Genomic DNA, 16,370 nt, shown 5'->3' on the forward strand with positions numbered 1-16,370 from the left:
AAATGACTGGACATAAAGCTCCACATTGGGCACCCTCAATGTACCAAAATGCAGGAATAAGATGCAGCTCACACATTGGCGTTAGCGCTCGTCTGTTCACTGCGGTACCTGCAAGATGACTCCCTGAGATCACATCCCCCTTCTTCCCACAGATGGGGAGGAGAGACTATTTTTATACAGCCACTGACCAGCCCACTTTGACAAAAATAAATGGAACTAAAACTTGAGGCCAGCCTATCTCCCAGGAGTCTCAGGAACATTAGCAGCAGAGGAGACCAAGTGAGAAAAGGAGACCCCAGGGATTTTAAGTTTGCATTTCCTTTCTCCACCCTGCTTTCTCTCACACCAAGAAATGCTCTCAGCTAGGAAAGTTATCGTATCTTCAGCAATTTTCTTTTTTCTTTTTTTTTTTCTTTTGGAAAAAAAGACTTGATAAAGCTTCATTCAGGTTTTCTTCCCTATCTTCTTCCTCTCAGATATTGCCAAGGTCAGATGCGGGAACCATACAAAAAGGCATTAAAGCAAAACAGTAAGAGGAAGTATCTATTTAAAGGTACTTTCATCTTCCTCAGAAAAAGAATTTTTGTTGTCCACTTCATTGCAGATGCCTAGCACTGGTGCTGGGTGGACCATCACCACCAAGCCAGTTTCTCACTTCCAACCTTTCGAGACCACAGTGTTCACAGAAACACTTGGCTGCTATGACAGAAACCATTTGCATCCATGCTTTGATGGATGGTTGATTTGATAATATCAGTCCTTAGGCCCGTGGATGCTGCTTACCTTGGGAGGGTAACCAAAGAATCTCTTGTCTTGAACCAGACATGGTCTGTATCTGCATGAAAATGCAGATTCCCCATCTAGTAAGTCTGAACAATTCAGACAAGAAAATCGAGTACAACAGCAACATAACAATGAGGCAATTATGGGAAAAAGAAGGGGAAATACCTACTAAAAAACTAAATTTGCTAAGGAAAAGTCTGCATTTCAAACAAACGAGACTTTTCTTCCCAGAGGACAGACTTGTGATGAAGGTTTGGCATCTGTTCAGTTCTTCCTCTGAGCAAGTAGCCTTGCTGTCATCTGCACAGATGCAATCAACACAATTTTGCCCACCTGAAAGTTACATTCAAAAGGCTCTCATGCAGAACAGTCTTGAACTTTGTTTTCCATCATGAAACACATTTTGCAAAGGTATATTTTTATTTTTCCTGCCTGCTCTCATGTAGAGAGGCCACACAGTTAAAGCATCTTTGGTAAGCTTAAAGCGGGAAGAGGTGGGTGGGGGAAAGAGTTTCAGTGGCACAAGTCCCTTTGCAGTAAAAGGTCTCAAGACTGAGCAATAAGAGTGGAAGAATTCATGCTTACTTAATCACGCAAACTGCAAGATTAGGTAAGTGATAAATATGTCTTCCTCTTACAGGACTCTGAAGGCCTCTGTCAAAAAGGCATTTTACACCCAAAAGCAGACACTGCCTCTGTAGTCACGCTACAAAGGCTGCTCAAAGCTGAGGTTAATAAGTGATTTTCCTTCTCTCAAAATTGCAGCATGTTTCATTAGACACTAGCGATTTCCTGTTGCACTCCCCAGCTGGTGAGAGCTCTTGGGAGCATTATTTCTGATAAAGTATATTTCAAAATATTTCAAAAAAACAAAGCAACAATCCTTAAAACTGATTGCTACCTTGAGTAAGTAAAGTTAATGTAGTGTCAGTATTCCCCGTAGTAAGTCTAGTGAATGCTACAGATTGCATTTAACAACTGGCAATTTTCAAAAGAGCCACCACATGCGTCCTAGCCCAGCAGGGCACTTTATGGCAAGCAAGCAAGCCCGAAATTGTGACCAATTCAGTGACAAAAATCAGCACAAAAGAAATTATCAGCAACTCAATTACTTGAAGCTGATTTATTTCCACAGTAACCAGATGTAAATACTTCCTTTTCTCTACACTGGTAGACTTTCAGTTCAGGGAATATATTAAGAGATTCCAAACCTACATCCAACGCCGTGGCTCCCTCTAATTGTTGTATCCTGTAAAAACTATTTGAGAGCATGTTCAGCCTAGTTAGCCAAGAATTTTACCATCTCTATAACTAACTCTGGAGTCTGACATCATCACCCCCTCAAGGTTCTCTTAAAATTTTAATAGCCTGGTTTATGAATATTCATTTGCCAGCATTACACTTCCAGGGATTTATGAAAACCCAATGGCATGTCAGTTCCCAAATAGGTTCCATTATTCGTGCTGCTTCCTTAGCGTATTTATTACAAGCCAATTTTATGCTGTCAGAAAGTGCATCAAGCCTGCAGTTGGTCCAACCATCTAGGTCGTTTCATAGAGATTAATAGACACAGCAGACATCTGAGCGCTACTGCTAAGGATGCCTATTAATCCCTCCACTGGACGTGATGCTTCTTCACAGGCCTCATAGGTTCTAGGCTATAAAACCTGTTTCTCCCTGATCTCCTCCTGTTTCTCTCCTCCTATATACCACTGGAACCTATATACCACTGGAATTAAAAGCCAAGCACACGACAACCAGCCCTTCAAAGGCTGCTCCAATGTGAGAGAACAGTTGCCCAAACCACAAGGAGTTTACAAGATATGTACAGGCAACTACTTCACGTCGTCAGCTTGCTTCAGCAAGTGCTCCATGTCAGATGAAATTGGCACACTGCAACAGCTAAATAAAGTTTGTGACACATTATTCAATTACCACGAGGCATAAACAGTTCTTCTGTACCGAAATGTATAATTTGTTTGACAGTTGTTTATTTTTTTTCAGAACTGTGACAGTGCTGCAGTTTTAAACCACTGGCTTGGACATTACTGTATTTCACAGACATGTGACCCAACCATCCCCAGAAGTAAAGCATCTCCAGGCCTGAAAGGAGAGCTCACTAAAAGTTCATAGTGAAGGTAAATTGAAAGCCCTTACGAACCTGAATCATGCAACAAATGTTAAGACCACAGTTTGTAAGGCATGTGAAATTTAAGGCTACATTAAATGTATTAAGCCAGGTGTATTTTTAATCAGTTATTTAGAAGGTTCCTCCTAATACTCATGCAAACTGGAAAGCAAAACTAGAAAGCCAAATAGTATTTGTCATTTAAATAGATCTTTCTGAACGCATCCTCAAACCTTACCTTAGAACAATTGATGCAATTACGTGATTTTCCCCTCACCACCACCACTTCAAAACAAACATGGTAAGAGGTTTGATCTGTCATAAAGGAGCATTCAAAGTTTCTGCTTTCTGTTTCTGCTCCAAATACTTACAAAGCAATGAAAATCTCTTAATTTGGAAGAGTCATTTCCAACAGTACCATCTGGCAAATTCAATATTTAAAGGTGCCTCCAAACGGAACCTATAGACCACTCAAAGTTAGCAGGGGAAAAGGGGAAGAGAAATGCAGTTAAAGAATAACTTAAGTGATAAAAAAAGGGTATAATCCTCAAAGGGGAAGGGAGGGGAAATTAGAGACCAGCAACTCAGACTGTGAAGAAGAAAGGTCAGAAGTCCTGAAGGATGTAATCATGATCCTGTTTTAAAAAGGGAAAGGCTAAAATTGTGACTGATACAATGGCCTATTGGACAGTCCAGAAAGTCTGAAGTACCATAAATAAAATGGCTTTACAGAACACCATCACTTGCAATTTTTCACTTGATGCTTCCTCTAGCTCCCAGGCCACAGCTTTGGCCAGAGAGTATGTTTGGGAACATAATTGTAAATTCTTACCAAAACTGGGTGAAAAGCTTTTGTACCTCAGGCAGTCCTTGACACTGGTCAGGGTACAGCAGGCGCAGCATCACTGTGGTTAAATTACAGTATTTCTGGTTTGCTTCTGTGGAGAAACCAGGCTATTTGGCCTTGTTTTTTTCTTTCATGGCCTCTTTGGGGAGGGAATAATTTATGCTATGTCTTCAGAACACAAAGACCTATTGTCAAAGTCACAAGCTGCCTGTTTGCCCTAACAGGGATAGATCCTTTCTGGTGGAGGGGGAAGGGGGACCTTTCACATATAAGAGATCTTCTTTAGAAGCAGAATGGGTTTGTTGTTATTACTATTATTTTAAACAACAGAAGGTTAAAATAATTTACTTCAAGAAACCCTGAGATAAAAGCTAGATTTTTGCTTTTTTAAGAGCTCCAAAAGGAGGAAAAAACACCCCATCCCCAAGTCTCCATGCAAAACTACTCCCTCTTCTCTGTGCCTCCCCCTTGCCCCCCCATTTATTTATTTTTAGTGACTTGCAAGCTTAATCTCTAGCCTGCAACAAAACCAGGTTTGGGTAGCTGTCAACTCTTAAAGCTAAACAGCTACAACACTTGGCAGGTGGTTCTAGGAAGGACTTGTAGCTACAAGGGAAAAACAGGATAGGCTGGGTAAAACTGAATGCCCAATTTTTTTTGGCACCTGGTACTCTTGTAGGATATAGAGCCATGTTGGCCAGGGTCAGGGTCCTGAATTATGTAAATATTTCCAAACGTTTAGAGCTTGTCTGCCTTGCTAGACCACCCACAGTGAGTACAGCTTGATGGCCATGGGAACAGTACCACCAACTACATTGTTTTTTACTGTATTCTACTGAATACACTTAACCCCCAGCGAACTGACAAAATTACTCCTCTGTGTCAGGAAGATTCACACACGTCTGCCCAGCAGGAGCTGCAGTAAAGCATCCTTTTGCAGGCAGAAGGGCACATCTCAGCTCCATCAGCTTTCATGGTTAGGTTTCAGCCCACCAGTCTTGGAATATGCAAGGGCCACACTTAAGTTTTGCTCCCCTGCTAAGAGGGAAATACTGTTCAACACAAAAATCCATGTTTGTGGAAGCAACGCAATCACCAGAAAACTACTTGGTAATTCAACTAATTGTCACATGTCACAGGAGAAGCAATTCAGAAGTGTTAATCAATCTGGAGTTCATTTCAACTCAAGACGACAAGTCAAGCAGCAGGTTGTGTTTCACAGCCACTGAATCAAAGATATGAATAAGGAGTAAAATATCCCAAGCTACCGAACGAGGCATTGTCAGGGTACACGACATGTAAGTGAAGTCATGTTGAGAACGAGTCATTTACGCCTCCTAGGGTGTAATCCCATGATGCAATACTCAGATTAAATCTTAGACTATTATCCCAGCATATCAACCCCGTCTGTTCCCAGCAGAGAGGTGACCCGAAGATCCTGTTTAAACTAGCCCATTTATCCAATCAAGACAGTAAAAACAAAAGCATGAGAGAGTTCCTCTTCTTTAAGCACTTCCCTTGGTTCTCCCTGAAACCAGCTCTAGGTTTCAGTCTCAAAGCCTGGCCCCTAATCCTTAATCTCTCTCAACTCCTGCTTTCTCTCCCCTCTCTCTCTGTCTCCAAAGTCTTGCATAGGGAACAAGTGGCCTGCTGTGGAAGGCTACCTGCAATGCCAGGAAGACAAGCCAAGGCAACTAAGCCTAATAGTTCTTGATTTATCTTAAGTGTTTGCTGAGAGGAATGTGCGTGGAGTCACTTTTTTCCTGACAATTAATTTCCAGAGTTGTGTTGTCATGACATTTCATTGTCTGCATTCAGTCTCGCATCATCACAGGCAATTGCAAGTCACTCATAAAAGTCTACTCAGTTACTGGCCCTAGGTTTAATTCAGAAATACTAATCCATTTAAATGTTTCACTAGAAACTAGCTAATTCTGTGCTGGCTTCAATCAAGCTGCGAAGTTTCTGTCATATCAAACGTAAGTCTTTCATAGCTGCACTTCAAAATTACACCCTAGCTTTACTTACACCTATTTTAACTTAAGTCCAAACAACCCAGCATAGGCAGTATATAAGCCTTCATAATTCAAGACAAAGGTTTACTTGAATCTCAAACGAAAGGTGCAGAACTAACTAATTTTAAGTAAAAGACTATTCAGGCTTAAGTCCCCACGATGCTCTTTCAGAAGCATGGCACAAAGGCAAGTAGACAACTGGGCAATTTCAACACCAGGCTAGAAGAAACAGCAGTAGGCTTGGTCCAAGAACCAATATGGTGTCTTAAAATGAGAAAGAAGTTCTCTTCGGCGTAAGAATATTAGCACAACACTCATGCAACACATTGTCCTGTCTGCCTTACCATGGTCTGTTTAAGCCTCTAAATCAAGCAAACTGAGACTATCGTGAACGCAGTATGATACACCTCAAGTTGCAAACATTTAGATGCTGACATTCCACCTGATGTGGTGAAAACAATGCAAAGCACTGAGGTACCTCACAGCTCACAGGGCCCACAGTTTTTGTCCCTTCTCCTGACATCTACCCAGAGCCAACACAGTGTTCCCTACTCACCTGTCCTTCATTCTCACTCCCACGTTGAGCAGCTCTCTTCTAACCCTGACTCCTCCCACCCCCACTAAATCAGCACCCGCACTGGCATAGCCATAGTGAGCAGGACTGGGGAACGTGGCTAGAGAGGAAGGGGAAAAAAGTTCTCAGACTGAGCAGTTCCCCGATCTGTGCAGCCATGTAGCCAACTGACGCACATGGAGAGGGTGGTTCAGGAGCAAACTGGGAATGGGGAGGGCGAGTGGGAGGGATTCCTAAACTGGTATTTCAAAGCAAGGTTGCCACTTCCACTATTCCTATCTGACGATCCAAACCATCAGCTGCCTAAAGCAGTCAGAAGAACTTGGTATCCATAGCGTTGAACGTTTGCAGGAACATGATCCTATAGGTGCCCTTGAGTATCTAACATAGGTGGACAACAATCATCATTCCTGACAGTAGTAGGAAAGAATGTGACTGGCCTCACCAAATGGTGTCCGAATTGCCTAGGTATTTCCAAAAGAAATGGGGAGATCTGAATTTCAAACTCGCCAGCCTGAAACCTGAACCAACTTCAAGACAGCCCTAAACACCAGCCTACAAGCAAGTGAACAGCAAGGCTGCTCTTGAACTCCCTTGTTTAAAGCAGGGCAGCTATGAAGAACACAGTGTCTTATCGATGATGTTATGTTTTTCTGCAATTAGTAATTGCTATAAATCCTCCTCATTAATATTTCTGACACACATTACTAGCTCAGAGAACAAAATGTTGGACTGAAGTGTGTTGATGCTATGTTTTCTCCTTTGACTCAACCATTATGAATCCTTATAGCCAGCAAATATACATGATCCAAATAGCCAGAAACATGATTAACACTGGAAGAACTAAGCCTTTACGGCTCTGAGTAAGTGCCAGAATGGATCATTTTTCCTGTGCCCACCTAAACAGAACCCTTACACAATAAAGGGTTGTGACTTCATCTAATGACTGATCAGCAAAGGCTTCCAGCCTCTGGTCAGAAGAGAAACGCCAATCATTTGCATGTATGGGAGATTTTTTAACTTCACAACTCTAAGTTAACCAGAGTTCCTGTGAGCTGAACACTTATCTCTCTTATCTGGCACAATATGCTACATGTGAGCATATGATCATCAAATCTCTTCTTCTGAGCTCTGAGATACTTCAATACAACCAATTCTTTGCTACTCTTTCAAAGAATCTAACCTAACCAAGTTTTCTATAGCTTAAATAACCAATTTCCATCTCTGTGAGATCTCTGTCTGGACCGGTCACTCTTCAAATACATATGGCAATTAGTAGCTAGATGAAGACTTGGTGTAGAGTCCTACATGCCAATGGTTAGTTCAGTTAGTCTCTCTTGCTCTGAATAAGCCAAGAGACCCTTATCCTTTCTAGAAATTTCCGCTAGGAAAAAAATGTCGAAGTTGTCCACACACCAAATACAAACAATTTTTGCAAGCAGAATACATTTCTTCCGGAAGTGTTCTGATTCACTAGTGTTTCGGGTACAAAATAACTGTAACCAGCTGAAGCACAATTCTAGATGACTGGCTACATAAGCAGAACTGACCACAAAAAACCTTCTAATGGTTTTGTTCATTCTCAGTACAGTTGGTTAAGGTTGACTGAAAGTACAGTGGTCTTGATTTTTTGCAGAGGTACAGGAATATTTGTGTGTTAATTTTTCAGTTCAGTTTTAAATGTCTGAGTGGCAGGACTCACGCCACCTCAAATACTAACAAAGCAATTGTTAAAACATCTGTAACTCCAATATTTGCACATGTAAACTGACAAATGCATTTTGGCAATATCAAAATTGCATCTGCTGCAATTACATTTGTAGCATACCTTTAGATATCTTTGTACTGATAATCAGAATATTTTAGTAGGTAGAGCTCTATAATCCAAATGTATTCTGTGCTATTTTATAAGGTATAGTTTTTTTCTACTAGTTTCCCCACTGATAATTTAATAAGAAATGGAAGTAAGAAAACATGAGAAACCTCAACCCCAGAATTTTTTTTTTTTATTTAAACCTGTAACTGTAATGCAGCCTTTAAAGACTTGAGTTCATTTTACAGTTATAAAATTAAGTTTCCCATTCTGAAACACAACCTCCAGCTATGAACGTAAAGATTCCTTGCTTGCAAAGATGACCCTTACTATCTGATCAGAATGAAAGGATGGGGGTTGAGCTGTGTTTTCAAAGTCAGCTTGTACAATTCACGCAGGTTTCACTGAGTGCAACTCAGGGTGTTAGCATATGTTTTTTGTTTGAAGTAGTTTTAGTACGAACTAACTCTAGTTAGGGTTAAGGCTTCATTTCCCTAAACTTCAAGAGTTTATCAGGTTGCTTAGAATTACCAACATTGAATCCTTGAGCCTGTTTCTTTCAAATGAGTTATATGCTCTGGATAGCTTGACTACAATAAGAAATATATCATTCAAGGTTAGCTTTACTCACTGCAAAAAATAGCTACTTGTGTTCACAACGAAGAGGAAGAAAAAGTGAAATCCAATGCTGCTGGAGCAACTGCCTCAGTTGTTCAGCTTCAGTTGCCTGTGTTAACAAATCAGGCAAGTTTTTTTTACTGGAAACTGAAGGCAAGCAGGTGTTACGATGACTGACACCAAAGCCAAGTGAACTCAGGTATCTCAACTCCCAGACCTAACTTGTGGCTACAGGGTTGGCATTACCAACCCCTAGTCACCACTGGAGTGCCAACAGCTGCCTGAAACGTTGCTTCCAGTAGGATCTCACCTTGGTTTTGAGGCCAGTTGGCACTTAATAGAAAACAACGTTGAAATACTGTCCATTTTTCACTCTAATATAAACAGTTTGGGCAATTATTTTCTAAGAGTTAAAGAGTTATTCTAGCTGTCTCTGAGGCTTAACTGGGCTTCTTGTCAGAAAGGGCAAGATTGAAAAAGTCACATGTGAAGCACATACGACTTGCATATTCCCCAGATCATTTGGTGCAACTGTTTTGAAACATTAGTCCACGCTCCTCCCTCCCTCTGCAGCAAGCTAATAGGAGACAGTGCTAGCTTTGTGTTATTTTAGGGAATAGACAGTAATGTTGTCTAAATCTAAGGCTGATATGATGGAGCAAGAATGAAATCCTGCAGGTCTTTGCTGACTGCCAACAGTTTTACAGGTATAAGCCATGAGCACATTTGGCAGTCATTAACTCCATGGAAGTATTATTAACTTCTCGCAGTACTTTGCCACGCAATCTCTTGACTAACACCTGAATCCAGTTCCTTTGTAACAGACCACTAGTAACAGCATGGCAGCTTTTGGCGTCAAATGGCTTAGTTCTGTGGCAAAATTACACATTTCCTGCGTAATGGTCTGATGGAGCCTTAAGTTGCTTTAGAAACGTATCTGGCCTTAGTTATTACGACACATGATGTTTCATGTCCAAGTTCATCGTTCATCATGATGCTTTTTTGCATACCTGAAGAGACATGCCTGGAAATCTGAATTATTTAATCTGGGTCTTTGAAATCTGATTTTACAGATTATTTTTCTTAAACTCTGAAAACTGGCAAAAGAGCAAAGAGAGACCATCCCATCAACTAAATCCAAATAAATCAGCAAAGACTTAATGCATAATTGCTGTACCCTCTCTACTGAAAGACTCAGTTCAACACACCACCATGTGAGTAAGTGACATCAGAAGCATTTTTATCACCAGCTACCCAATGCATTCTTATCTGCTTAAGGCAGATTCCAACTAGAACATGTTTTGCTCATTAAAAATCACGACCTTCCAATGTGTCTGTTAACTCTAAAGTGCCTAACTGGGAGAGCAGCAAAACCCGTAAATTAACAACATGAGACCATTGTGCACACTGCTTCCTTTGAGAGCTCACCATTCCCCTCCATTATGCCAAATGGAGGTTTCTCTGTGGAGAAAAAGAAGCCTATGCATTCAGCAAGAAAACACACTGTGAACTGCGATGCCTCTGCAAAGTGAATAATCTCAGCCACCCTGTTACTGTAAACTATTCCAGAGCTTTTGCCTCTTTAAAATTCTAGTGAAATTGCCATGCACAACAGCCAACACACTGGGGAACAAACATGAACTCAAACAATGGCAATTTAAAGTAAATAAGCTTGTGCAATTTTCACCTATGTTCATTATATGAAAGGCTTCATAGACAAGAGCTGATCTTGTGAACATGTTCTAAGCAAGGAAAATGACAATGTTGCATTTAAAAAACCAAACCTACAAACCACAAATTCTACGCATTCTTATTAATGTTTTGCATAAACAAATGTACTAAGACTATATAAAGCTTTCAAACCACTTCATCAACATAAATCTAAACAAGAGAGAAACCTCGGCTCATAATGTGTTACGATATATGTGAGATAATGCACAAACCCTTTCAACACAGAAAACTGACAAAAGACTCCTCCGACCTGTCTGGAAATGTCTTGGTCACAAATGGCTCAACCCCACCACCTCTGACTCTACCTTGACTCACTGTGAAGAAATGTGTACTACCATTTCACTTTTCCTCAACTAGATAGTTTTGGGGAGCTCCGTGTACAGATGTAGTATAATCTGTCTTCTCTGTATAAAAAGTAAAAATGGCATAGCTATATTAAAACACAAGGAATTTAGCAAAGAAATGCCAAGTACAAAGCTACAGTCCTTCTGAATAAAGCTCCTAGAAATCTGAAATCCTCCTTCCCAATGGAAATTTTTGCCAAGAATGTAATTTAGCAATGCAATCAAGACAAAACAGCATTGGAAGAGGTAGAACTAACACTTAAATTGACTAACTAATTTCCCAGAGATAGCAAGGAAGAAAATTTACCTGTTCCAACAAGTTTAATCATCTGCTGCACAAAAAGGAGATGATATTGTTACTTCTCATCAATCAAAATGTTTCCTGCATTGCACCCTTAGTGCCTTTGAGCCTGAAACTCAAGTTAAGAGCTCTAACAGTGTCTTCCTGCTCTTGTGCAGACTCTAGGGTACCTAACTTCCATATCTGATGTCTTTGTGGTCTGTTTTAAGGCATTGACATCTTTTAACAGGTTTATAGGAGCACAACACAGGCATGCTAAAATGGTGGAGCCATTTATGTCAACTTGCTTTTTGAAATGCAAGTACCAAAGAAAAAAAATAATCAGATCGTATAATAAAGGATGCCTATTAAAAATACTAATTTTACTGGAAGCAATGTAAAAACATTTTCAAGTCAGGTATCTAACTGAAGTACATATCCATTAATCCAAGACAAAAATTAACAGGTTATCTGAAGGAGGATATTGATCAGGCAGTTTCTTCCTAACCCTCCCTGCCTCTGCAGGTAGAAGGATTCAATCGCCTATAAAATATGCAGATAGAGGTGAGTATTAAATGTATATCTAACAAGGTCTGTGTGAGAAATATTAAATATATGGGGGTTTTATTCCAATAAAATATTCCTATCCCTAAACTGATAAAGCAGTAATTTTTTAAACAGTAACTCTCCAGACATGTTCTGTCTTCCAATATTCTCTAAGCTAAAACACAAGTTTATATAATTCAGAATAAAAATTATAGATCCATTTGACAGAAATACGGATTTGTAATCCAAAGAAAATATAAGATGGCCTTAAATTGCTAGTTTCTGAAAGGGAAACTGAAAATCAAAAAATCAGTGTCCTTGGCAAGGACACTATTCTTGTGTTTCTGGAGATTACAATACAACACCTGGAACATCCTTGAAGCAAGGAACCTCCTCTTCCCGCCCCCTGCCCCTTATGCTCCCCCCCTTTAACAGCCGATACTGCTGGGAAAGTAGCAAAACCAGTGAATTAATAAGGTGAGACCATTGTGCACACTGCTTCCTTCGAGAGCTCACCATTCCACTCCATTATGCCTGCTGCAGGAGAGGAAGGTAAAACAGTGCCAGCAACTTTCACCTGTGGTGTCCTGGTAATGTTTAAAAATAAGAGAATGGTAAGTTGGAGGAAGCTTTCTTCAGAACACTCCAGGTCTCAAAATACAACAATATCCAATGCAACAGTATCCACTTGTGTTTATAGAACTTGTTAAACACAAGAGAAAATGACTACTGAAAGATTTTGGTTTTATAGAAGCGTTTTTACAGTTGTTTGTAGTACTGTGGCTACGGTTAACGTATTAAAATGGAAAAAGAAAAGAGAGACATCTCACACACAAACCAACCAGCGACAGGACTTTCCATTCATAGCAGAATGAACTCATCCTCTAAGCAAAACCACAAGAATAAAAACACAAAATGCCTTAAGGAAGGCTGAATGACTGGCATGCAGAGTCTGGAATAAGCCCACTCACATTTCAACCTGACAAAGCTGTAAATATTCTCAAACAACTGGCTCGAGGTACTGCATGCAAGCTCTCCGAATGAGGTGCTACTTACTTCAGAATCCTGTAAAAAGTCCACTTGTCTGCCTTTACACAAAGGAGGAAAGAAAGAAGGTACAGATGCAGCAGAAGGGATCAAAGTCTTCTCAAAATAGTTATCAATACCTGAAGCTCTCTTTAGCCAGGAATTTCATAATTCATATTTTAGAGAAGTTTCTCACTTCAGCTAAGATTTCTTTCCAAAGGACCTAACATTCACCCGCTAAGAGAACAGAAAACCGACTTCACAAAAGTTACCAAATATCAACATGCAAGGCTGGCAAGTACATGTGCAGTCAAGATGATTCAGATAAGTCAGATAAATTTAGAACAGCGCTTTCCTAAAAGCATGCGTTCACCAAATGCAGTAAATATGCAAGAGCTATATCCAAGTGCTGATTCCAAACATTAGAGTAAAAAATTTATTAGTGAAAATCTCCTTTTAAGAGTTCGCTGCCATCTGAAGTCCTCAACAATGTTATTCCTTGATCTGCCTTTAGTATTTCCATCCATCACTGGATTTATCCACAGAAAAAGCTATAGGCTCTCCAACCTCAGAGGACTAAGCCAAATGCAGTGTGGCAACTTCACATAGGACCAACCTTTTATGGTTGGAACAGTAGAGCTTTGATACAGCTAATCTACCATAAATAGCTCTTGAAACTCAGAAGGATCAAATCAGCTGTTGCAACAGTCCCAGCCTGTAGCTGCTTCAAATCCAATTACATTGTCAACTCTATCTTGCAGCTCTCCTTTTTATCCCCCCCCATCCAAAACTTTTTTAGTCCTGCTCTTGCGAGAAATTAAAAGCTGCAAATACAAATGCAGCAGAACAAAATGCATTTAGTAAAAATTGAAACAAGTGGACAAGTATTCTTAGAATTATCTCAAGGAACAGAAGTTTCGTTCTGTTAAAAAACAGCTTAAGAATTTGATGCCTATTAAAAAAAAAATTATCAGCCCTGATTCGCAATGCAAACATACAATTTGAAACAAGCAAACAGTTGCAAGAACAGCAAGCTCAGCTTTAAAAGGTGGGCAAAACCAAGCAGATAAACTGTCTGTGTCCCAGATTAAGGCATAAGGCACTGAACTGCTTGCATATTTTTTCTGTAACTTAAATACACTTGAGAAGTACTAGAACTCACTGTTATAAATCCTTGTATTACAATGTTTCCTTTCAGGTAGTTAGAACCATTTGCCCACAGAGAAGCTGAGAACTGTAATTTAAGAATTCTTAAGGAACTGAGAGCTTCCAAAATGTATGTTTACTAAGCATACAAGTAAACGTAACTCTGAAAATTACCACTAGGACTACTAAAACACAGCAATTCCTGAGAAACTAGTGCAGTGACAATGTTCTGGGAAAAGATACAGGTTTGTATCCAGTGAAACACAGGTGAGCAGCATTATCTTTATGGTTGACCTCACAGTGCAAAGAAACCACACAACACAAGTACGTAAGTATATGCAAATAAAAGATTTTTTTTTAAACCATATATTATTAACGTCTCCACAGTCTTTCCAAAACAAAGACCTAAATTACTTTAGCGCAGTACAGGAACTCTGGTACTTCAAAAGGGAAGAAGTGTCTTGTGGGCAAAGCCTGGATTTGTATCTCCCGCAAGCACATAAATCCTGAACATTGCCAGGGCATCCTCCTATAATACTGGGCATGACATCTACCACCTATGCATCAGTCCTTCTTGTACAAGCAGGAAGAGAAGGGGATTGCTAATTCCAGGTATTTAAACTGCTTTAAGAAGGGCCTGAAATTTGGCTCCTCTAGAAACAACTCTAATGAAAGGGTCAAAATACAAAAATCACCATCCCCCATGTCATGGAAAGTTGTCAGGCATATGCCATTCTACTCCTTCCTGAGCTTGCATTAAATTTTGTCATCTCTGTTAAAGGGCCTGAATTTTAACTCATTTGCAAAGCATGTAAAACACATTGAACACAAAAAGTCACTGTTTTCAATCTTGCCTACACAGATGATGACAAAGCAACTTCAATTAACTGTGAGTGGGTTAAATGAAGTGGTTTGCTATCTCCTCTAAATTGTGCATGAAGAACCCAGCTGGGTCACCTTCTGGAAGTATCAGAGAAGTGAAAGAGCTGGAAGGTGGCACAGAGAGTTTTTCCTTTAGGCCCTAGCAAATGCTTAACCTAATCAATTCAGATGCACAGAGGACAGTGAGCTTTTCATTAGCATGGAATAAACTGGGCATGTGACAAGTAGATAAAACAGACCAGCAAGATCTGCCCGAATAAGTTTATCACTCTGAACAAGGCTTGTAGGACTTGTCACATTATGTGTCTGCACTGAGGTGAAAAAAACTAGCTGAACCAACTGCTGACAAAAGTTCAACAGAGCTCTTAAAAATGCAGCAGGCATGCTTGCAGCTGGTAAGAGAAAGAGCAGCCGTGAGCATGCAGTCAGAGCACAACCACTAGTGCTTTACGCCCTGTCCATAACCATTTAAAATCCAAGGTCTTTTTATTACTGTGGAATTTGAAGGATGTGAGTTATGACATGGAAATACACCCCCTCTCAAGGAGCAGAACCGGGACTGCTTGTTTCTTTTATGGAAACCACTCTACATCTTACTGTTTGCATTCATTCTCCCTATCACACGGGGAACAATGTTAAAGCTAATTTGAAAAAAAAATTTCTGTGTGTGCTCTTTTCACATAGACTTCCTTGGCTATAAACACACAAAGCAGAACTGACTACCACAGAAATGCAGCAGTTTCTCCCTCTTCCTCCCCAACACAAAATTTCTGTAAACAGATTAGAGGAAGCCACAGCCAATACATTAGTTCACCACTAGCTCTTTAAAGCAAGCGTAAGATCTAGCATGTATCTTCCAGAGACTATCACCTCTATTATCAAAGAGAGTGAGACATCATGCACTTCTCAGACCACAGGTTCTGTCCCAATTAAGACAGAGGTACAAATTAACAGACACACTTCAGTTACCAAGGTCTTGCATTGCAAGAGAGGCTATGTGCTTCAGTGAGTAACAGCCACAAAGTAACACCAGTGTAACACACAGTAAACTGCAGCCTGCTTGGGAAGTCTGGAGTAAGCATGTATTTATTTAACAATTCAGCTTCCCAGTTTGCAGATATCTTCTTTTTAGCTGGGGGGGAAGGAGAGACTTCCCTGAAAAAAAAAGACAGACAAATCTAATAAAAAGTTACTTACCAGCATCCATTGTTAGAATCATGACCCCACTTCTGTGTCCCAGGAAGCAGGAAGCCTTACCCATCCAGTGTATGTGAATGACTCAGAAGGACAGCATGGCTTTGTTTCAGCTTATATCTTCTAGCTCATTCACCCCTCCTCCCTCTCATGGGATAAAAGTGTTGCCTGTGCCTGGCCATCCCTATTGGCTCAACCGGGGAACCGCACTCATTTAGCATATTCAAGTTTCTGTGAGAGCCTAAAATGACCCACAGAAGATCTTTTATTTATCTTTAAAAAACAAAACCCAACAGAAACAGTTTTTGTCTTTCTAGGAGAACAAACAGTTCATTCTTTCTCTAGCAGATGCATCTTACAGTTGGTGTTATTGCCACAGGGCCAAACAATTCCCTGTGCTCTGAATCGATGAGAAGGTGGCAAGTCAGGGAGGACAGTCCCAT

The 16,370-nt window shown here is 40.2% G+C and overlaps 1 protein-coding gene across 13 annotated transcripts in view; it reads right to left on the minus strand.

Annotated features, from left to right (window-relative positions):
- SVIL (supervillin) overlaps positions 1 to 15,994 on the minus strand; it is a 105,368-nt gene extending 89,374 nt beyond the window's left edge. For 12 of the 13 annotated variants that reach the window (XM_059818712.1, XM_059818710.1, XM_059818709.1 and 9 more), the window contains exon 1: positions 15,931 to 15,974. In XM_059818712.1, the coding sequence (XP_059674695.1) occupies positions 15,931 to 15,952 (22 nt within the window). In that variant the 5' untranslated portion in view covers positions 15,953 to 15,974. Of the gene's footprint in view, positions 1 to 15,930 lie in introns of all 13 variants that reach the window. The other variant, XM_059818699.1, reaches the window with a different exon arrangement.
- Between the last annotated feature and the right edge of the window lie 376 nt (positions 15,995 to 16,370).

Source organism: Gavia stellata, chromosome 6 (genome assembly GCF_030936135.1).
Source record: "Gavia stellata isolate bGavSte3 chromosome 6, bGavSte3.hap2, whole genome shotgun sequence".
Classification (NCBI taxonomy): Eukaryota; Metazoa; Chordata; class Aves; order Gaviiformes; family Gaviidae; genus Gavia; species Gavia stellata.